We start from the raw sequence: 23224 nt of genomic DNA, 5'->3' as shown, positions 1-23224 counted from the left end.
TGTACCTTTATGCTTTATAGTTTATAATTTTATTCTTTTATATGTATATGTTTGATTGATTGATTTTTGAGGCAGAGTCTCACTTTGTGACCTAGGGTAGCCTGGAACTTGCTATGTAGCCCAAACTGGCCTCTAGCTCATTCTCTTGTCTCTGAAGTGCTAGGATTACAGGCTGCCTTTCTTATGCCTGGCTTGTTATTTTTAAATCTTGGTGTTTTATTTAGGGTTTCATCTATTGCTGCCATGAAGCCCCATGACCTAAAAGTAAGTTGGGGATGAAATTTTATTTATTTTTTGGCTTACACTTCCGAATCACTGTTTATCATCTAAGGAAATCAGGACAGGAACTCAAACAGGGCAGGAACCTGGAGTCAGGAGCTGAAACAGAGGCCATGGAGGGGTGCTGCTTACTGGCTTGCTCAGCCTGATTTCATGTAGAGCCCAGGACCACCAGCCCAGGGACGGCCCCACCCACAATAGGCTGGGCCCTCCCCAGTAATGAAGAAAATGCCCATATTGAGCTTAGGTGTTACTGGCAGACTGGATAGTTGCTCAGGATGGACTACATTTATTTCACAGTTTTGTAGCAGCACGAGCTACTTTAAACAGCTAGAGACTAGGGCTTTTATCATTTGAAATGAATTTACTGTTTTGAAGCAGAGTTACATTCAGACTGAGTTAAATAGATTCATGGCCTATTTTAAATACCTTACTTCAAGTTACTAAAGATTAGTTCCCTTGATCATTAAAGGAAAGAATGTTATTTTCTAAATTAAAAGAACCAAATGAAGAGTGTATTCTTCCAAATGGGCTTTTATGATTGATTCCAGAAGTGTTTGGGACAGTAGAACTGTCTTTGAATTGAGTACATGCTCCCTGCTGCTGTTTTTAAGGTCAGCCCTCATTTAGGTATGTATAGACATCCCAGCGAAGACTCACATGATAGACCTTCACTGTAGTTTGGATTTTGTTGTTTTAAAATGTTCTATTGTTTAAATGTCGTACTTTTTATGTAGTGAAATTAGCTTAGAATAAAATTGTATTGTGTTGATTCTGATTTTTTTTTTTTTTTAAGCAGTGAACTAGATTGGTAATATATTGAATTGGAAATGAGCTACTGAGCTTAAAATACTGTAGTTGAGGTAGGGATTAGAGCTAGTGCCTTTCTGTTCTCTCTTCTAACTTCACCGTCAGAGTTAATGGAAGAATCTCCATTCACTCGGTGATGTTCCCTTCACACAGTAGCCTTTTCCTCTTGAGTCATTTCCATATTTATTTAATGGCCAATTTAGGTTTGATCATCTTGGTTGCCTCACCTATTGATGATTTAACCCTAATTATTAAGAAGATATCCTTGGGAGTGAGAACTTTACATTACACTTACCATCCTACGGTAGTTTGGAATAAGCCTTTCAGGACTTTTCAATTTGACCTCAGAGAACAGGAATGTAATATTGATCATGCCCACAGGGATTAGAGATGTTAAAATGTTGTGCATTTCTTTCTGTTAGAAAATGCTGTGAGAGGTATTTGTTTTTATTTCATTTACTTGAAAGGACATTTGGAAGTACAGGATGTGGCTGTAGGGAGCAGTAAGAAATCTTAGTTTTTATCGAGTAGAAAGACTTTGTACGTTTGTGTGTGGCAGAATCTCTCTTTCAGCCAGCCGGACATTGACCTCTGCCTAGTGCACTGGGTTTCTCACTAGTAATGCCAGCACTGTTTCACGTGTTCTGCTCTTGTCTCCTCCCTGCAGGTTTGCCGTGGTCATTCCCTGGATGGCTGGGCAAAGGTTTCAGTTGGCCGTACGTAAATCTTCAGCTGACTGCCTACTATATTGTAAGATGGATTTTGGGTGCCAAGCGTTATCATGACCTGGACATTGATTATATTGGGGTAAGTAACACATTGGAAATATGATTTGCTCTTTGGATATGTATTTTAGAAATTTTAGAAAGTAATTTGATTCCTATTTTGTTCCATTAAAAAGATGTAGAACCATACTTTATGTATAGAAATACAGTTTACATATTGCATTGCACTATGGTTTGATGTAGTTTTTAGTTTTTAGTTATTGTTTATGTACATGGGTGTTTTGCTTGCATGTACATCTGTGCACCATGTATGTGTAGTGTCCACCATGTATGTGTAGTGTCCTCATAGGCCAGAGGAGGACATCAGGTACCCTGGAACTGGGAATTACAGGTGGTTGTGAGCCTTGTTGTGGTTGCTGGGAATTGAACCCAGGTCCTCTGGAAGAGCAGCCAGTGCTCTTAACTACCGAACCATCTCTCCAGCCCCTTGATATAATTTTAAGAAGAAAAAAGGGAAATATTTCAGGTTACAAAACTCAGAACACATGGGAAAAAATAAACAAAACAACTTTTCCTAAATGGATCAGTGGGAAAAAAAAATGTCAGGGACTACTTTTGTTTAATTCCTAGTCAGTGGGGTTCAAAGGAAGCCTGCTTTTTACATCGTTGCCTCAGAAATGTTGGATTTTTTTTTAAGGGAATGTATAAATGGTCCTTGTTATTTCAATAAACAGAAAGTTGAACTCACATAACTACCATGAGAAAATCAAACCAAACAAAACTATGATGGAGTTGGAACTAAAACAGAAAACAAACAACAACAACAACCCCCCCCCAAAAAAAAAAAAAAAAAAACCAAAACTTGGCTTTGTCTCCTAGTTTGTACCTAATGTGGCCTTTTGCCTGCGCTCAGTCTTTGCTCCTCACCTAATACTTGATTCTATGGTGCTTTGCTGATTAACCTTTTGAGTCAAGAGGCTGATGGGTTCTTTTTCTGTGTAATAGCCCTACAAGAGACTTGCAGGGACCCCTTACTATTATTCTTTGCTAATCCAAATTAGTCTTGCCTTTGAACAGTATTGAATATTTTCCTCTCTTTTAATTTTTTTTCACAGTAAAACTTTTTTAATTGGAAAGTTTTTTAAATTTTATTTTTGAGATTATAATATTTCTCCTTTTCTTTTCCTCCCAATCTCCTAATCCATGGCTTCTTTTTTTCTCTATTGTTATTGCATACATATATGTGTATACATACATATGTATTCCTAAATATAACCTGTTCAGACCACATAATGTTACTCATATGTATCTCTTCAGGGCTGACCATTTGGCATTGGACAACCAATTGGTGTGCAGTTCCCCTGGGCAACTTCACCCCTCCCAGCCTGTAATTCTTTGTGTGGTGTTGAGGCCCCATGGGCTTTTCCCATCCACCTTGGCGTGTCTATCGGTATTGTCCTTGTTCAGCTCACATTTGAGCAGTCATGTTGGTGAGACTTTACGGGAGTTGTTTCTGACATGAATTACTAGGAGGCACAGCCTCACAGCAAACTCCCTGATCTCTGGTTCTTACTGCCCCCTCTACTGGAATGCTTTCTGAGCCTTAGGTGGGTGTGGGAGTGTTTTGTAAATCTATCCATTGAGGCTGGACTCCACAACTCTGCATTTTTTTTTTCTTTCCGAGACAGGGTTTCTCTGTGTAGCTTTGCACCTTTCCTGGAACTTGCTTTGGAAACCAGGCTGGCCTTGAACTCACAGAGATCCACCTGCCTCTGCCTCCCAGTGCTGGGATTAAAGGCGTGTTGCCACCACTGCCCGCACACAACTCTGCATTTTGATTGGCTACAGTTAGTAATTTTTTTTTGTGTGTGTGTGTGTGAAAGTTCCATTCAAATTCTCCTTCAAAGCTTTTATCTAGTTCTTAAACATAATGTGGTTCCTTTATGCTTTAAAAGTTATTTTCATTCTGGTTAGTGTGCCCTAAACCAGGGATTACCTGAATTATTTATAAAGAGGTAGTGCATAAATATTAAGTTGGCATTAATAGGTCATAGGCAATATTAAGACCCATAACCATTTACAGTATAACCATTTCAAACAAAACTGTTTTTCTCTCTCAGACCTTGAAAATACAGGTGATGGGCAAAAGTTTGTAGGCTGAAGGAAATCTACTTTCTTTTTCCCAAAACTATTTTTTTTAAACATCTTTCAATGCATTAAAAAGTATAAAACATACTGAGTTTGTGTGTTGGAGGCTGGCCACATTCCTAAAACTGTACCCTACAACACCTTACATGGCCATATTGGGTCTCTGTAAGCATTTGCTTTTTAGTACGGCACTGACTAAAATGGATAGGAAGTTCTCACGCACTCACAAGTTAAATGATCAGCCAGCGCTTCCTGAGTGCTTGCTGTGTGGCAGAACTGTGGCTGTCATGGTCCAGCAACATCAAGATTAAGGAGCTCTTGTCAATGAGAGACAGACGCCGCTGCTGACCCAAGGTCCTCCTGTAGGATGGTTTAGGCACGAGGAACCATGGACATAGGAAGGGAGAGTCAAGAGTATACTTGCTTTTACTCTACTTTTCCAAATTATAACTGACAGTTTGTATCTGGGATTTTTATTTATTTACTTACTATATTTTTATTTTAGTGTTGGAATATTTAAGCCCTTCGTGTGATTAGATACAGATGGATCTCTTTTAGCCTCTAATAATCACATGCTGTGAAGTACCTCTTTAATAAGTTCTCTGTCACCCCTAGACTCTAGGCTCACCTCTATAAGGGTTTTCTTGACTACAAGACTAAAGTCTCAGAAGTTCCCTTTCGATACTGAAACTGTGCCCTCATGATGCTGAACTTGAGGGCAGAGTGTGTTTCCTTTCTCCTTCCTGATTAAGAGCCTGCTCTGTGTTCTTGATGATCATTACATTTCTCTGTGTAAACAAATTTCTTCTATACAGTTCCCTGGTGAATAATTTTTTTTATTATGTTGATATAACAGAATTATTTCAGTGATTCTCACACCTGTTAGTTCTCCAACGCCCAATATAGTCTTTGTACACATTATAGTTCTAATATTTTTTGCATGAATGCATATTGTGTTGTTGGAAATTTCTAGAATAAATTACTTATTTTGAGAAAATGATTATATATGTATATATGTATGTATATAAGTGTTTACCTGTGTGTATGTGCACCCCATGTATGCCTGCTGTCCATATAGGCCAGAGAAGGTGCTGGACCTCCAGGAGCTGTGATCAGAGACTGTTATGAGCCACCACAGGCGCTGGGAATGGCTCTGGTCCTCTGAAAGAGGATCAGGTGCTCTCTCTTTTACATTGCACTGTCTCTCCAGCCCCATAACTTACTTTGGAAATATTCTCTAAGTATTTTTTAAAAACATTTTTAAAAACCTTTTTAGTCTTTAAAAGGTATGTTGCTTTATAAACCTATTTACAAATTCTATGACAGCCATTTTCAGAAGCTAGGAAAACTCTTATCAGAATGAAGGATGGTACGAGAAGTGGTGCTTTTAATGGTAGTGTTCATGTTCGGACATTTAAAAACTTTCAATTCAGATATTTTGGACTTTTGTCTTGCAGATTTGGAATGAAAGACCATTTGATGCCAGCTATATAAAGGTCTGTAAAGCTTTAATCTCTTTTTTTCTTATGCTTTTATATGCAGAAATTTGGAGGACAGTTGGATTAGAAACGTTATTTTTTGACAGCATAATTAATTTGCTAGATGTTACATAAAATGAAATTCTTAATGTCTGTACTCCTGATATTGAAGAATATGTATGTATGCAAATTTTCATAGGCCCTGAATGACTACTATCTGAAGAGTTATGTTGAATGTTCTTTTATGGGGTAGGGTTGGGGCTTACAGTGAACGTCATGCTTATTGGAAGCCCTTTAGCACCAAAAGGAAAACTAAGCAAAATGAAACAAAACATTAACTACATGTAGTGGTGCAGACCTTTAATCCTAGTACTTGGGAGGCAAAGACAGGTCTCTGTGATTTTGAGGCCACTCTGGTCTAAATAGTGAGTTTCAGGACAGTTAGGGTTATATATCTCAACAAACAATCAAGCAAAATATGTGCATATATAAATATGTGTGCATATATATAATACATATATTAGGTTTAGAATTCTGAATTCTGATAAATGTTATAAAAACAATTGTATTATTTTAGATTTTAAAGACACAAGAAATTTAGCATTTTTCTTTATCAGATTTCTGAGATTCTTTGAAATACCCAGGATATTGTTCTTATATACTCTAGTTACATTTCTGGCTGTGATAAGGTCCTCTGACCAAAGGCAGTTTTGGGGAGGAAAGGACTTACTTGGCTTACATTTCCAAGTCAGTTCATTACTGAGCCAAATCAGGGTAAGAGCTTAAGGAGCTTGGAGCAGAAACCATGGAGGAATGCTGTTGTTGGCCCACTCTCAGGTTCATGCTTAGCTAGCCCAGGGCCATCTGTCTAGGGATTGTGCTGCCCATTGTGGATTGGACCTTCCCATATTAGTTAACAGTCAAGGAAACCCCCATGGACATGACCATAGGCCAATCTGATCTGGGAAGTTCCTCAAATGAGACTCTTCTTCTGTGACTCTGGCCTGTGTCAAGTTGACAGTTAATCTATCTAGGACAGAGTATGTTACATAACACAGTTCTATTTGCCATCATTGGAGAGGTAGTGCCCAGTATTTCTAAATTTTCCTTCACTACTTTTCTTGGATCACTTTAATACCTTTAAGTCTCTCCCATGAGGTGGTTATTATTTCCAGGAAACAGAAAACTGAAAGTAATGATTCTTGTCATTAGGAAAACCCAGTAGTTTTCCTTCTCAGATTTAGCTGTTCACTAGTTTATATTTCATCTCTGTTTGTCTTGTCTTATGTCACTTTTTGTACTTATATTTCATTTAAATTTTTGCTGTTTTTCTTTAAATCAAGTGTACATGCTTCTAAGCAGATAATTTCCAATGCATTTCTTTGCTTGCTCATTTAGTCAACAAATCAGTGATATTTGTTCAACACATACTATGTCAGTCATGGTTATTATGTTTGGAATGCAATGATATGGGATACTGTTTATTCCCAAAAGAAGTTTTGGCAAAGGGATAGAGAGAAAATATTAGTCATAATTTTTCCAAAAGAATAATGAAAATACTGGCTTTTCAGAACATACTTAGAAGACATGAACCTTCTCCCTAGCTTGGTTGGGGAAGTCTGGTGAAAGAGATTCTGTATAGTTGTAATCCTCAGGAGTATGTGGGCAGGAACTCCCCGGGTTCTAAGGCAGGCACATGGCATTGAAGTCAGAGCTGAAAGGTGCAAAAAGATGCATCAGACAAGAGAGGAGCAAGAGTGGCACTGAGCCCAGACAGTGGGCTACTGTGGTCACTGGGGGGACGGCACATCTTAACAAATTTCTAGTTAGCAAGGAGGTCGGGTATGGTTTAGAGAGGATCCATTGCAGCCACAGTGAGGTGACTGTCAGTGCCAGGCTGCAAGCATGAAGCAGGGTGGTGAAAGGGTGGTGTCAATGCAGTAAGTAACAAAGGCTAAGAGGTGGTTTATTCCGGAGACAAATACAAGTGACCATGGTCTAGGATTTAGGTTACTCCCAATTTCGTGTTCCAATGTGGAAGCAGTTTTATGAAATGTTATAGTAGCAGAACAAAGAAAATCACAAACAAGACACTTGTCATATGCATTGGTGGACACATTAAATAGGTAGTTACAGCAAAGCAGATAAAATACACTATTAGAAGTTCTTGGGGAAGGTGTGAGAGAACACAAGAATTCATAGCAGGAAACAGCTGATATATTAAAAGCTGAAGAACACCAAATACACCTTGAGATTTGGGTTCCTCTGGAAGAATGCCCTGTTTTTCCAGGTATAGCCTTATCATATTCAGCTGAATTCATACTACATATTCCTGCCACTTGTAGCACCTAGGACAGTATATAAGAACATAAATTTTAAACACCACCTATTGTAAAGTACAGCATGGATTTAATTATAGAATTTATTATTTGCTTCTTTAAAATAATACATTCATTGGAAATGTCATAAACTATAATATCAGAAGTCACAGCTGGTGGAAAACCTTCATTTTTCCTTATGTTAATTGGCAGCTGTCATCGAACACCTGCTGCTTATGTCAGAGACTGTCCAGGATGGGAAGGATTCACAGCTGGGGCGATTGTATCAGTTAACCAAGAAACACCTTTGGTATAGAATTGATTCCTTCCAATCCTGGGTACATTGGTGTCCTTTCCTCTGCCCCTGTTTTCCACATAGACATCCTATACATTTTGGTGTTCTGAGTGCTTGTTTTCCTGGTAGAATGTTGTATCTTCCTTTAGAGTTTGTAGGCAAATGGCCCTGCAAGCAGATCTTATTTCCTACCCTGTTTATAAGCCTGAGAGACAGGAAAGCAAAAATGGGACAGTTCTATATTATAGTAAATATGGCATATAAAAATTTTAAGAACTGTGATCTTTTTTAATAGTAATAGAATTTTTAAAGATAATGAGAAATACTTAAAATAAGATATTGGAGTATTTTACCATACAGTACAGATAATATCTCAATTTTATCATTATGTCTGCATAGAAAATTTGAGGAAGAATGCATATAAAAAGGAAAAAATAGCATTATTTCTATGTAATACTGTTTAATGAGTTTTATGTACACCTGTCTCCTCCAACTTTCTAATTCCTATTGTTTCACTGAATTTTAAACTCAGAAGGAAAATACCTCCACAGTATTATCACAGAAACTCACTCCTGTTGAGAAGCAGTGCTGAAACTGTCATCAGAATGCAGGATTTTTGAAAGATACTCTGGCTATTTTGGTCATATTCTAGCAACTAAAAGCTGTGTTCTGTTTATATATCCAAAGGAATTAAGAAAAATGCTGGATTATCAAGGTCTCCAGCAAGTGAAAATCATAGCAAGTGATAATCTCTGGGAGCCGATTTCTTCTTCCATGCTGCTTGACCATGACCTCTGGAAGGCGGTTGATGTCATAGGGTAAGGTGCGATTTACCTTGAAAACCAACAGCGTGCTGTTTCTTTATGGGGGTTGACTGTGCCTTTCTTCTCACCTTCTCCTCCTGTGATTACATTTTATGGTAGTATTTACTCAATAAGGCATTGATTACTCACAGTTCATTTCTCTTTGAGATGTGTATTTGGGGGTCCTTCTATGACAATGAAATGTATTGGTGACTTTGTAGATAAATGAGTTAATGTTTAGATTAATAAAATGGAGTTTTGTTTATATTAAGAGGCAGGTATTTAGAAGTGACCAAGGTTATGTCGTGAACTTCATTTCTAGCTTGGGTTTCCTGGGACTCAGTGTTCATGCATGAACAGTTTTGTAAGTGGTTTGATATGTACACTTACTGTCTTTGTTCTTGTATCCTTAGTATTTTGACTCTTAGACATTTGACTATTTATTAGTCCATTTCTGCCTTACTGCTCTCTGGGTCCTAACTGAACTGAGCTCAGCAGTGTGATTTTTAAAAGTAAACATATGATCTATGTGTCATCATGGTATATGAGCATTTAAAAATAGAATCTGCATATGTGTGAAATTTGACTTTTCATCTGTCTTGACTCAGTTGAATCTCTGCATATACTTTGTTTCTAAGAGAAAAAATTTGTATTGTATTGTTTTTTAGTGTTTTATTTTTATTTTTCATTTTCAATGCTGGGGACCAAACCCAGGGCCTTATGCATGCTAAGGCAAGTGCTCTACCATTGAGCTATGCCTCCACAAGAGTTTTTAATGTTTACCAAAGTAAGCAGAAATATGAATATGTATGTTCTGATCACTCAGCCTCAGAAAGTAAGAACCCATGGCCATTTGTCATTCCTGCATCTATTCATTTCTTTTCCCATCTTCTCCATGTTTGGGGAAAAACTTCAGACATTGTGTTGCATTTCTTCCCTACAGATTTCATCATGTCTGTATAAAGATACAGATTCTTTCCCCTTTGCCATAAATAATACCATTATTGTACCCAAGCAGGTAATTGTTTCTTGATATTATCAAACATATATTACTCTGATTTGCTAGTTGTAGTTGATTGGATCTGGATCCATTTAAGAGTCTTCTATTGGTTGGTAATTACGTATCTTCCGACTGGTTTGTAATTCAGCCCCTTTAACTCCTTGCCTGTTTTTGCCATGTAACTTATGCAAGGACTGGGTAGCTTGTTCTGTGCAGTTTTCTTAGTCTAGATTTCAGCAGTTCACCCTTGTGCTTTAGCATATGTCTAGCCTATTTTCTGGGAAGTTGATGAGAGTAAATTACATTTGGGCTTTTTTTCAAGAGAGTGTACATTTATATTTAAACATTTGACACAGTAGAAATGGAAGATTTCACATTAGAACTTATATGAAAAGCTTAGATCTGAGCTTTTGAATGTGTTTGGCTAGGAAGGCTGTTAGGATAGAAGGGTAGTTTCTATTGTACTTCATGAAGAAGTTTGGTGTTGCGTTACTCATTATTCATATGGGTATTTTAGTGAAATTACCTTCCCTCTGAGCCATAGCTTTATTTCTTTTGTTCTCATTAATTAATGTTTTATTGATTGTGGCCATATAATGGTAAATGTATTATTTAAAATTCTTTTTCTCAATAATTACTTTCTGACTTATGATATATTTTCTAATAGGATACAGATTGGGTTTAGTATATAAATTCACTGATATAGTTCAAGTGCTCAGTATACTAATTACACTGTTCATGTGATCTGTGTGGAGCTGTGTTGCACATTCCTCTTATAGTACAGTATTGACTCTTTCAGTCTTATAGTTTTGTTTGTAGGAGAGCTGGTGCTGTGTTCTTGGCATACAGATAATGAATCTTTTATCTTTGTGCTTTCTAACTATTACTGAAAGAAATGTCATTCTGTGACTCATTCAGTATTTCTTGAACTGAATTCTTCCTTGTTTGAGATTAAGAGTAATCCTGCTTTCAGTTTTCGTTACCCTTAATTTTTTGACTTTCAAAGTAATTTTATTTTAGATACATCTCTTGCATTTAATTAAATTTTTCTTTCTCATACTGCTCTGAAAAAATCATATTTCTTTTCTTTTTAAATGTGTGTGCGTGTGTGTGTGTGTGTGTGTGTGTGTGTGTGTGTGTGCGCGCCACATGTAAGTAGGTGCTCTTGGAGGCCAGAAGAAGGTCTCGAATGCTCTGGAGCAGAGATAATGAGTTTATGAGTTGTCTGCTGTGCGTATTTGGGAACTGAATTTGCAGCTTCCTGAAGAGAATAGCAGGTTTTATTAAGCACTGAACCATCTTTCCAGCCCACATTTACCATTTTTAATGTAACTGATGTTTGGGTTTTTTTGTTACAGATGTTTTCTGTTATTAAATGATTTATGCCATGATTCTGGTGATGCAAAATCTGCTGCCGTGGGTTCAGCCTCTTGGTTCTGGCTGAAGGAGGCGTCTTTTTACTTGGGAGACTTGTGTTTGTGTCTGCAGGTCACGGTCATTCTGATTCAGACCTTGACATTGGTTGTTTCAGCTGGGGACAATTTTGTCACCTAGGAAACATTTGGCAATTTCTGCGAATATTTGTAACTATCTTGTTAGATAAAGACTTGTTGTTAGCATCTTGTGGGCGGATGCCAGAAGTGTTTGCAATTCCCGGGTACAGAGGTCAGCTCTCCCACATCTGAAATTAACCAGCCAACAATTAATTTTGGTTGTGCTGAAATTGAGGAACTGCTATGTGCTCCTATGCTGTGCCCTAATTTTTTTTTTTTTTTTTTTTTTTTTGGTTTTGTTGTTGTTGTTTGTTTTAAATGGTGGTGATGAAGATCTAATTACATCTATGATTGGTATTTCTCATGCCAGGTGAGCTAATAAATTACCACAGAATGAACACACATGTGGACCTATCACCTAGAAAATTGAAAAGTACCCAGACCGGTTGGGAACCTTTCTATGCATTTACCTCAAATTGTAACTACTAACCTGACCTCTAATACCAAGGAATAATTTTGCCTGTTTAAAATTTCATTAAGATGGCATTTCATAGAAGAGATTAGCGTTCCCCTGTACTGAACACTTAGACCTTTATCAAGAAGGGAAATCAATACAGCAGTTTTCATTTTTTTAACGTAGAAACTTTACCAACAACAACAACAACAAAAAATCATGGAAAAGGATGTTCTGTCTTTAATGTTTGCAAGTCAGTCAGACATGCATTCCATCAATAAACAAGGGAAACATTCCTCTTTAATGTCTCCTCAGAACTTTGCGTAAACTTTGAACTGCAAACATTTTGGATCACTTCTATATTTCTATTTGTTATAACTTATGAAATGATGCATATCTTTAATCCCAATGTTCAGAAGACAGAAGCAGGCAGAACCCAAGATTTCAACAAGCTACTTGTACAATTGCATTGTTGACCATGTAGGGTGCTCACTGGTTGTTCATTACAAATTCCAGATAAGTAGGAAAGGCCTTTATTGGGGGTTTTCTTTTTTGCTGTTTTCTCTGGCCCAGGCTGATCTCAAACAATCCTTATGACTTCTGCCCAGGAGATGTGATTGCAGGTTTGAGTCACTACACCTGCCTGCTTACAATCTTCATGATGACAATCTGTACTACAGAGAGCCCTCCCTAGGTCAGAATGACCTAGAAGACTTACCTGGATGAGAAATTTTGTGACTGTCTCAGTTTTGTATGTGTGACCTTTTAAATTCTTCCTCAGTGGTTATTTGTATTGTTTCTAGGTTTCAGTCTTATGAGATGTTCGTTCCTTGGCTCCTCCGGCCAGAGGAAATGTGTACCTCCTGGCATCATTCATGTTGCATGCGCCTTGTGCTGTATGTGCAGATTTTAGTTTTGGAGTTGCTGTGCCTCTTGGGATGTTTCTGCCGGGCCCCACTCTTCCCAGTGCCTTGTGCACTTTCCGTCAGTGTAAACACCATTGCCTGATTTAGTTGGATTCTGCTCTGGCATCTCATTCTCCTAACAAGCCTCTGCAGTTCCTGAAGGGCTTGTTTGTTGTCTGTTGCTGAACTTGTTAAGGAAGGCCTCAGGCCGGCATTGTCTGATATGGTAGCCTTCAGTCACATGTCTGTGGATCACGGGAAATGTGGCTAGTTTATCTTAGGTGTGCCAGAAGTGTGAGACACATTGAGTTTTGAAAATTGATTTTCAAAATCAAAAAACAGTTTTTTGACTACATGTTGAGTGAAAATTTGGTATGCCAGATTAAATTAAATAAACCAAAAGGTGAAAACAAAGCTCAGAGTAATACATGAAATATATTTAAGATAAGAGAAATATAGTTCAGATTATAAAATTGTAAAATGTAGAAATAGTTCGGAAGATGTGGACCCTTATAAAGACAGAATTAAAATTTACTTCTTTTATGACCTTCTAAAGATCAATGATAACATAGCAATGTTTTAACGGATTTTTCTCCTTTAAAAATATAGATATGAGTATATTTTCATTGGCTACATCAGACAAGCCAGGTATGGTGGTTCATTGCAGCGTACTGAGGCTGAGGCGAGAGGGTCTCTGAGTGTGAGGCCAGCCTGGGGTTACATAGTGAGTTCTAGACTAACTTGGGTAACAGAATGAGACCTAGTCACGGAAAACAATAACAACAGGTATATCAGCCATACATTTTCCTGAATGCCAACTAGGAGCAACCTAACTTTTAATATCTTGACAATGAATGTCTGACTGAAGTGCCAGAACTGAACACTATGATCACAGTGTAAAGGTAAGGGTATAAAGATAAACTGTAAGAGTGTTGGAATTACAGGCCTGCAGTCATCAGTAGTTTGAAGATCAGCAGTTTGGTTTTTCAAGTTTGGCGTAATAAGGAAAGTACATTAAGTTTTTAGACCTAGAAGGAGCTGAGATGCTCCTGGGTGCTTGTAATGTTGCCCTCCAGCCTGGCTCAGCTGTGTTGAGCCCCTCGGCACGGTCCTGTTGGCGCCTCACTTTTCTCCAGTATAGAGATTCTGTAGTGCTCTCTGTTATGTGTGACACGTGATTCAGTTCCTCCTGCCATTCATGTTGTTCTTCAACCCACCTTTACTGATACAAACAATTCCCAAACAGGGCTTTCTGCTAAAATGACCTGGCCTCCAATGACACTGATTAAAAGGCCTTTGCAGTCATTCTTTTGGAGTTATCCTACTCCAAGAAAGTACAAAGATTAGAATTGTTATATAATAAATCTCATTATGCTGCTTGTATTGCTAAAATCTGTTTGTGAATAATTAACCTGGAAAGTTTATAATCTTATTCTTAAAGTTAGTGAATGTACTCTTATTATTGTATTACTTATTATTACCTAGTTTCTAATTTACATTTAATATTTTAGTCGTGTTGATTCATTTCATCAGTAGTGTCTACAGTTGTCATTAGAGCAGTATATTATTCTTGCAACAATCAGTATATGTTCATACATTACCAGATTGAGTCTGTTCCTATTGTTCCTATTGTTCCTATTGGAATGAAAGGGCTTGGTGTATTGGGAGAGATTCTCAGTTGCTGTACTTTTGATGTCTTTCCTGGTATTTTTTTTGTCATTGGAATCTGTCCTCTGACTTGCAAGACATGAAGCAATATTCTTGGATTCTGCTTACTAGGTTCAGCTGATAAACCTTTTCTGCTTCAGCAGGGACAGTTGACAAAGTGTCCAGATATCGCTTAGCCCCTTCAGGGCTAAAATCCCCATGGTTGAGATAACTACTGCTCTGAGACAGTAACTTAATTTTCTCAGTGTACTTCATTCTTTTCACACAAGAATTACTGGTACACCATTAGCCGTGGGGCTTTTGTGGATTTGTTTTAGTGCTTTGACTTGGAGTAAATGTCAAGCTTTCTGTCTCCAAAGGGAGAGGGAGAATCTATTGCTTCTTCATAGACAGAATAGACTCACTTATCTTGGCCTCCTCCTGACTGGTTTCCTCTTGTCCAGAGCTCCCCAGCTCACTCTGGAAAGGCTGAGTCTTTCTGTACCTTGTTCTCCACTTGCAGTGGTCCAGGTAGTGGCCGTGTTAACCTTCATGGGTCAACTTACTTCTATCCATTTACGGTTTCCAGAATATTGCCATTTTCTTCTGTGTGTGGTTGAAGGTTTCTGCCTCTCTGTTTACTTGCTGTCATTTGTAGAGTGCCTACAATGGAAGAGTGGGAAGCGGATGTCTCCTTCCCATCTCTCATCTGCCTTCTGGAAGCTGCTTGACCGTTTTAAAAATAGCAAACCTTGGCGAAGAGCTGTATTTCAATTCACTCATCTCATGTATAGAAGTGGTACCTTCTGACTGTTCCCACTGGGACCCTTCTCTTCTAGAGCACATTATCCTGGAACCCATACAGTGTGGAATGCAAAGATGACAGGCAAGAAGCTGTGGTCATCTGAAGATTTCAGCACCGTCAACGATGATGATGGTGCAGGCTGCTGGGGTCGCATATTGAATCAGAATTATATCAATGGCAATATGACCTCGTAAGTTATTTACAATCTTTGGGGGGGGGGCTTTTATTTTATTAAGAATTTTTAAATTCATTTTACATACAATCACAGATCCCTCTCTTCCCTCCTCCTGTCCCTCCAGCCTCCTCCCTACCCTATACCCTCTTACAAGAAAGTAAGGCCTCCCATGAGGAGTCAGCAGAGCCTGGCACATTTAGTAGAGGCAGATCCAAGCCCCTCCTGTGTGTGGGGGGCTTTTATTATAATGAATTTTAAAAATAAGTAGAAAAATATAATGGACCACTGTAATTTTATATCCTAGATTTAATGGTTGTAAACGTATACTTTATTGACTTAATCTACATATGCCTAATATTTGTCTAATCTATATCTTCTCTTCTATATTTGAGAAGAGTCTGTATTAAGTAAGTTGGGTTTCTTGGGGAACAGTTTACTCAGGCAGTATAATGATTTTTGATAATTTTCATGTATTTTAAATTACAGTATGTATCTCTAAAATATAAGGATATTTCATCACATGATTATATCATTTTCATAAATATGAGCATATAAAAATATTTCTAATTTTTAGCCTTTATTCATATTTTTAAAATGTCACTTGTAACTTTTATTTATTTATTTTAAAGAAAGATAGAGCACAGGCCTGTGCATTCTATTTAGAAGTTTTGGTCCCTGTCTCTTTTAATGTAGATTTGTTACCCCCCACACCTTCTTTTCATATCTACCTTACAGGAAAAAAAAAAAACAGCAGGGCAGGAGCTTTTAGTTGGTACTCACTTGTACTCTGGGTAGCCGACTCCTTATGGGATCTCTTAACTTTATCTAACTCTTCACAAAACCAAGTTTGTAAAGAACAATACAGTCCCTTTTATTCTTAAAGGGAACACTTCCTAAATGATTTGATGATAGCTTAGGAGTAATTTGATCCAAATTAGCCTTATAAAATAATTAGAAGCCTAATAAAAGCAAGCCAATATACATACTTTTGTAGTGGCTTGCTTGGTATTAGGATAATGCATATTCATTGCTGACAATTGAGAAAATGAAGATGAATATCAAGTTAGACAAAGCTGCCTATAATGTTGCTGTCTTGAAACGAAGGTCCTTAAAATGGTCTCCTGTTTTTATATACATTTAAATAATAAATTGACACCTTGATAATATGGTCTGTTGAGTAAGCTGCTTCTCACTTAACAGGGCACTATAACTTTTTCCCTCATGTTAAGTATATTTTTACTTCATCTCTTTTCTTCCCATGTTTTTTAAATTTGTTTTGTTTTGTTTTTGAGACACAGTCTTCCTATGTTGCTCAGGCTGGCCTTGAATTCTCTATATTCTCGCTCAACCTCATGAGTGCTGAAATTATAGGCATACACCACCATATCAAGATACTTATCATAACTTCCATATATTCTGTCACATAAAGAAGTATTTCCTACCTATGCCCTGTCTTAAGACATCCTGCAATGCTTGTTAAACTGGTTTCTAGACAGCTGCTTAGACTTCCAGGATTCTGGAACTTGTACATCTGGTTGGCACTCAGGGCAATTCTGATGATGCCCAAGTTTGGGAAACACCAATGTACAAATAGAGGATGCCAGCCATGTGTGACCCAGATCATGGGAACTCTTATGATGTCCATTGATAATGGGTGTATGTTTAATTAGCATTATTATTTTTACTTTATATTGAGGTAATGAGCAGGCTTAGATTTTCTAAGAGTGCCAGAGTAGCTTTGTGTCTTGGGAGAACAGCTGGTCAGGGAAATGAAAGTCTCTGGGTGGGTGCTGTTTGTTTTTCAGCTGTAAGGAACCCAGCCAAGTATAAAAACTTACGTTCTGTGCTTGAATTTTCCGAGAGCTGTAGGGTCACAGCTCTGCTGCTGGAACTCAGTATGTGCTATAAATGATAAGTGTCTGTCATCTGAAAGAAGGCCTGCCGACAGGCCAGCCAGCTGTTTGAGTTAGTACTTCAGCGGAAGCAGGAGTAATAGAGGCTCGAGTTGGGTCAATGCATCTAATCCTCTCCGCTCCCTGGTGACCCTCAGTTCACAGGTGAGGGAATGTCGGTCAACAGAAGTTAGGTTGTGGAGTCCTGATCTGAACCCAGCCAGTCTGACTAAGAGTTCTTGCTCTAAAACTGCAGCAGTTCCAAGTCAAGTTCAAGGAAATTATGTTGTGAAATTGGGATATCTGAAAGGCTGTCAATGGGAGAACAGTTATAGACAAGCTTTTACTTGTACTTGTTTCAAATTTTCGACATGTCAGTATTCATCTTTGGACATGACATGACTCATCTTTTGGCTTGACAGCTGTTAAGCAGAATTCTTGCATGTATGTGTGCATGTATGTATGTATGTGTGTGTATTGTATAAGAATATGTGTGTGTGTGTGTGTATTGTACAAGAATATATGTGTGTGTTGGTGTTTGTGTATGTGTATGTGTGTGTTACTTTTAATTCTCTGTTTCACTACTAAAATGCTTAGATGAACACGGAACTGGATTTTTAAAGATGATGGTGAACTGAGGCAGCATATGTTTTGTTTGGGGCACTTAAAAGTTTATATTCATTTACATATAATTATGAAAGAAGTTTTTACTCCAGTCTTTTAGATATTTGTGTTTTTCTTACATAGTATTTTGGTGTTTCTTTTTTTCGCCCTAATGTTTTAGCACAATTGCTTGGAATTTGGTGGCTAGTTACTATGAAGAATTGCCTTATGGGCGAAGTGGATTGATGACAGCCCAGGAGCCATGGAGTGGGCACTATGTAGTAGACTCTCCTATCTGGATATCAGGTATGGATGTCTAGATTCTATCTCTTTCTCCCCAAAGACACAAACCAGAAAGCTTTAAGTGTGTGATTGTTTTAAGGGAGATGTACCATTATAACATTATTTTGGATAACCTGACTGCTTTCTGAATTTCATACTTGATTATTCTGAGACCAGGCCTTTAAAAAGCGGGAGGAAAGAGGGAACAGAGAGCAGCTTAGGGTAAAGGATGTCCAGTGATGGAGATGGACGTAATCATGTAAGTATGATTCCTAATCATAGTCATAGCTGATGGAATGAATATACTTAGAAATGTTCAGCTAAGCTCAGCATGTCTAGGAGTTTTGGGATTATTCTTTTATATCAGTTTCATTTTATTGATTGCACTAAAGTAAGTGAATAATATTAGATGACTAATAAAAATTATAATCATTAAATTAATCAAAGTAAATATACATGTTATGTGAAATATTGGTCCCTGCATCTACTAAGTGAAGATATGAATTTTAGAAAAAGGTAAAATTATGACTCTCATAGATTAAAAAATGGTCACATGCTGAAGATTTTGTGTTTCTTGTATGAAATGAAGAAACTAGGTAGATGCCAGAACTATATTAGAGTAAAAGTAAATAGTAAAAAGCAATTTGAGATTAATTATAAATGTAGTTGAGTTTCTCACAGCTAGGAGGAAATCAATTCAAATGTCTACTAGATATGACATAATTTACATGGCTTAAAGACAGGGATGTTGAATCCATATACTTCCAGTGAAACCCAGATCTTTTCAATAATATCAGTCACAATAGAAGTTGATTATGCATATAATGAATGGCACCCAAAGGAACATAACCATGTTAATAGCTAATAACCTTTAAAATAAATAACAATAGTAATTTTTTCTTTAATATTTTAGTAAGATAGTTGACATTTATAATTATTTTACTTCAGAATTATACCATAGTTTTTTTTTTTTTTATAAAAAGCAATTTCTTCCAAAGCAAGATAATTCTAAGTCAGCTTGCTTTAATTTTAAACCCATATTTTGATAATTTTCTTTTTTGTGTAATTCTCAGATTGCAATCATGACATTCTAAGTTCCTTAAGTAGCTCTTCAACATGGTGGAAAAATTAAGCAAGACTTCTGTGTGTTGGTTAAATGACCTCTCAGTTGTCGGGCATTGTTTCACTTACTTTGTGGACTTTGGGGAGTTGTCAGGAACGTGGAATATTGCCTAGTGTATTTTCAGAACCAGATTCAGAGGCGATGATATATATGTTTGAGACCACAAAATGGTCCTGAGACACATTTACTAACTTTAAAAACTCCTTTTCTTCTTTACGTCTTTTGAGTCTTCCGTGGTCTGTTAGAATAGGATGAGTAGTGTCGAGCAAGGCTGGGCAAGAGTAACTTCATTTTGCACGTTGGGAAAATGAATGCACAATCAACACTCTTGAATCTTCCAGGTCATTTAATTTTATCAGTCGCTCAGACAGCCTTCCTGCTGTTTCGCCTTTCAGCTGAAGTGTTTAAAAGTGGAAGCATAAAGTTGGGAGATACTTTCTTACACTAGAATGTGGCTGCTTAGAATTATTCAGATTCAGATTGGAAGACTGTTTTCTTTTAAAGTTGTCTCCTTTACCTCTTCTCCTTTTTCTGTAGCTCATACAACTCAGTTCACTCAACCGGGCTGGTATTACCTGAAGACCGTTGGGCATCTAGAGAAAGGAGGAAGCTACGTAGCTCTGACGGACGGCTTAGGGAACCTCACCATCATCATTGAAACCATGGTAATTTTTTGCTGTTGATATTCAACTAGTGGACATCTTGCACTTCACCAGAAACTTTGTGTTCAGAGAAAAGAAGGGCATTGTGTTCTCCTGGGCGTAGGAGGGCGCTTTTCCAAGAGTCTTGTGACTGGCTCCCTGGGAGAACGGTAGGAGACAGGGTCTGATGGTGACCTTGCTGCTTCCGTTGTTTCTAAGCCTTCTTTATCCTTAGAGATCTACTGGGATAGCTGGCCTTGAGCCTCATCCTGGCTTTTTATGAAGGCTGCCGTTCACTGTCCTTAGAGGGTTTCCTGGGAACGAATGTGTCAGTTCCGTTGGGTGTGTAGCTGGGAGTGGGGCTGCCAGGTTAAACAGTAACTTTAACAGGGTGAAGAGTTCCCAGTTCCCTGTGCCATCTCTCCTCGCTACAAGCAGTCCATAAGGCTTCCAGCACCACCATGTCCTCTCCAGCAGTTATCGCCCATCTCTCTGCTTACAGCCCTTCTCAAGGGTGTGAGGGGGTGTTATTGTAGCTTGATTTTTCTCTTTCCTAGTGACTAATGATCCTGGCTGTATCTTCATATACCTTTTGGCTCCTCTGCATGTCCTCACTGGAAAAATGTCTATTTGGAGCTACACTGTCAATTCAAGTTTATGCATTTTTCTTCTTGGATTGTAAGAGTTCTTCATATATAATCAATCTAAAACCCCTCGGGAGACTCATGTGACATTCCTGTATTTGCTCCCATCCTTACAGCATATGCAGGGTAGGCCAGGCTGATCCCAGAGTCATAATGCTGCTCTGTCAACATCCCAAACACTGGAGTCACTATGCCCATCTTGTCTCTTTCTAATGGCATTCTTTGAAGGAAAAAAGTTCTAAAGTTGTGTGAAGTTCAATTTTTTTTTTCATTTTGCTTTGTGTACATTTAGTATCATACACAGGAAATGACTGACTAAGCCAAGGTCATGAAGATTTGAAGTTTACATGTATTTTTTTTTGTAAGACTGCCATTGGTTTAAGTCTTACATTTAGGTTCTGATCCTGTTATTTCTGAGATGCTTAGCATTTGTTCAGCCTCTGCCTCGTGTGTGTGTGTGTGTGTGTGTGTGTGTGTGTGTGTGTGTGTGTGTGTTGTTTTCTATACTTGTGCCTTAGCGGTTACCACTGCATCTTAATTACGGTACTTCTGAGTGAGGGTCTAGTGGGAGAGTTTTCTAGTTTGACCATTTTCAAGATGGGCTATTTCGGGTACTTGGGATTTCAACACGAGTTTTAGGACTAACTAACTAATTATTTCAAGCGCACAACCTAAGGTTGATATTTACTCTATATAGGAATGTTGGGGAAGCAATGCCATTTTACCCTGAGTCAGCAAATGTGGCTGTCTTTCTGTGTGCCATGTCTTAGTTAATTTCTCTATGATACATTGTCTTTTTCGCTCCAGAAGCTGTATTTCCTTTGGCTTATTTAATAAATTTATTTATTAAATTATCATTAGATTTTACTTATTAATTTATGATTAATATTGCTCAGTATTTTATTCTTTTAGATGCCACTGTAAATGGCTTGTCTCAATTTCATTTTCATTGCTCATGTGTAGAAATGCAATTGATTTTTATGTATTGATCTTGTCCTCACAACCGGTTCTTTCCGTGGATTACTGGAGGATTTTGTTTAAGTGAGCACACCGAGTAAGTAAGATCCTTTTATTTCTCCCTCCAGACCTCCCTTCATCGGCCTCGAAGCCTTGTGTGTCCTTTGTTTGTCCAGCTCGCCTGCCCTGCTGCCCATCTAGAAAAGCCACTGCAGAGTGCGCTGCAAGCTGCTGGGGTTTTGCCAGTGTATACAACTTCAGGTTGAGGAGCTTGCCTTTTGTATGGAGCATGTTGAATCCCTTCATCCAGAGTTCTGGGTTTCACGGAATGCACGATCATGCTGCTTTTGCCCATCATTCACTCTAATAGTGTGCTCCTTTATACTGACTGACTTCTGGATGTGGGACCACCAATGCATTTCTGAGATGGATCATCCTTTGGTACCATGCATGATCTTTTGTATTTGATGTTGGATTTGATTTGGTAGATTCCTTAGAGTTTCCTTTCCTCATGATGTCCTGTTCGTTCTGGGAAGCTACTAACCCCATGGAGTGATTTGGGAATGTTTCTGGAGAATTTCTGAAGGTCTGGTGTTCTTCAGATGTTTGACAGAATTCATATATGATGTCATCTGGCCCCAGGATTTTCCTTCATGGGAGTTTTAGTTTAAGGATCTTTTTTACTTACTATGGGTCTCTTTGTATGTTATAATTTTTTTCAGAAACTTGGAATTTTCTATTTTTCTATCATTTTTGTCTTTCTTATCTGTGTTGTTGAGCACAGAATCTCTTGTTTAGTTTCTTTTTTAGTCGTACGAGGCTGGTAGGAATGGTCTGCTTTCATTCCCATCCTCAGCTACCCAAGTCATGTCTCTTTCTTCTTGATTAGTCTTCTGAAGGTTTATTTATCTTCCCAAGGGAATAATGTTGTATTTCTTCATTTTCTGCACAGCAGTATTTCACACCAGTATTTATTGTCTTTATTTTTTGTCCTATGGATTTGGTTTGCCCTTCTGAAAACTGTTTAGCTTCTTAAAGTAGAAGGAACACCTAAAACTATATGCGCGTGGACAGCCTTCCCTTCCTTCCTATGTGGGACTTTAGTTTTCCCATTTTGTTTTGTTTTAACATTTTTGATCACAGACTGTATTTTTTTTAAAATTTTCTTTGTGATTTCTTCCTCGAGCTAATAGATCCACACCAAGATGTGTTTATATTTGTATTTCTGTGAATCTTGCAGCTTTCACTGTTGACGCTTCATTTCATGCCATTCTGATTGGAGAGCACACTTCCTGGTGTTCTGGAGAGGCCTTGCAGCTTCTGCCTCGCATGTGGGCCCTGCTGAAACTCACACTGGAGCACAGCAGTGCTTTGCCGCCTGTGGGACCTCCACACGGCTCTTTCTTACATCTGTCTACTTGTTTGGGGTCGTTTCTCTGCTGTTAATAGTGACAAGTAAAATCTCAACCATTGTAGAACTGTCTCTCTTCTGTTAGTTTTTGTTTTATATTATTTTGAGATTTTTTTTTTGTTTTTATTTCTGATATTTTCAGGTATTCACTTCTGGTATTAAACTTTCTGTTACGTGTGTATTATATGTATCTGTATATATATTGGTTTTTCGGAGACCGGGTTTCTCTGTGTAGTTTTGGTGCCTATCCTGGATCTCGCTCTGTAGACCAGGCTGGCCTCGAAAACTCACAGAGATCCGCCTGGCTCTGCCTCCCCAGTGCTGGGGTTAAAGGTG

At 38.0% G+C, this 23224-nt stretch overlaps 1 protein-coding gene across 1 annotated transcript in view; it reads left to right on the top strand.

Annotated features, from left to right (window-relative positions):
* Positions 1-23224, top strand: part of Galc (galactosylceramidase) — a 48240-nt gene that overhangs the window by 10419 nt on the left and 14597 nt on the right. Inside the window, exons 5-10 of the mRNA XM_036206218.1 lie at positions 1757-1896; positions 5420-5458; positions 8741-8871; positions 15195-15350; positions 18012-18136; positions 19773-19900. Of these exons, the coding sequence (XP_036062111.1) occupies positions 1757-1896; positions 5420-5458; positions 8741-8871; positions 15195-15350; positions 18012-18136; positions 19773-19900 (719 nt within the window). The remainder of the gene's footprint in view (positions 1-1756; positions 1897-5419; positions 5459-8740; positions 8872-15194; positions 15351-18011; positions 18137-19772; positions 19901-23224) is intronic.

This window comes from Onychomys torridus, chromosome 14 (assembly GCF_903995425.1).
Source record: "Onychomys torridus chromosome 14, mOncTor1.1, whole genome shotgun sequence".
NCBI lineage: Eukaryota > Metazoa > Chordata > Mammalia > Rodentia > Cricetidae > Onychomys > Onychomys torridus.
The sequence above is the reverse complement of the archived record's forward strand: the minus strand, read 5'-3'. Positions and strand labels throughout refer to the sequence as shown.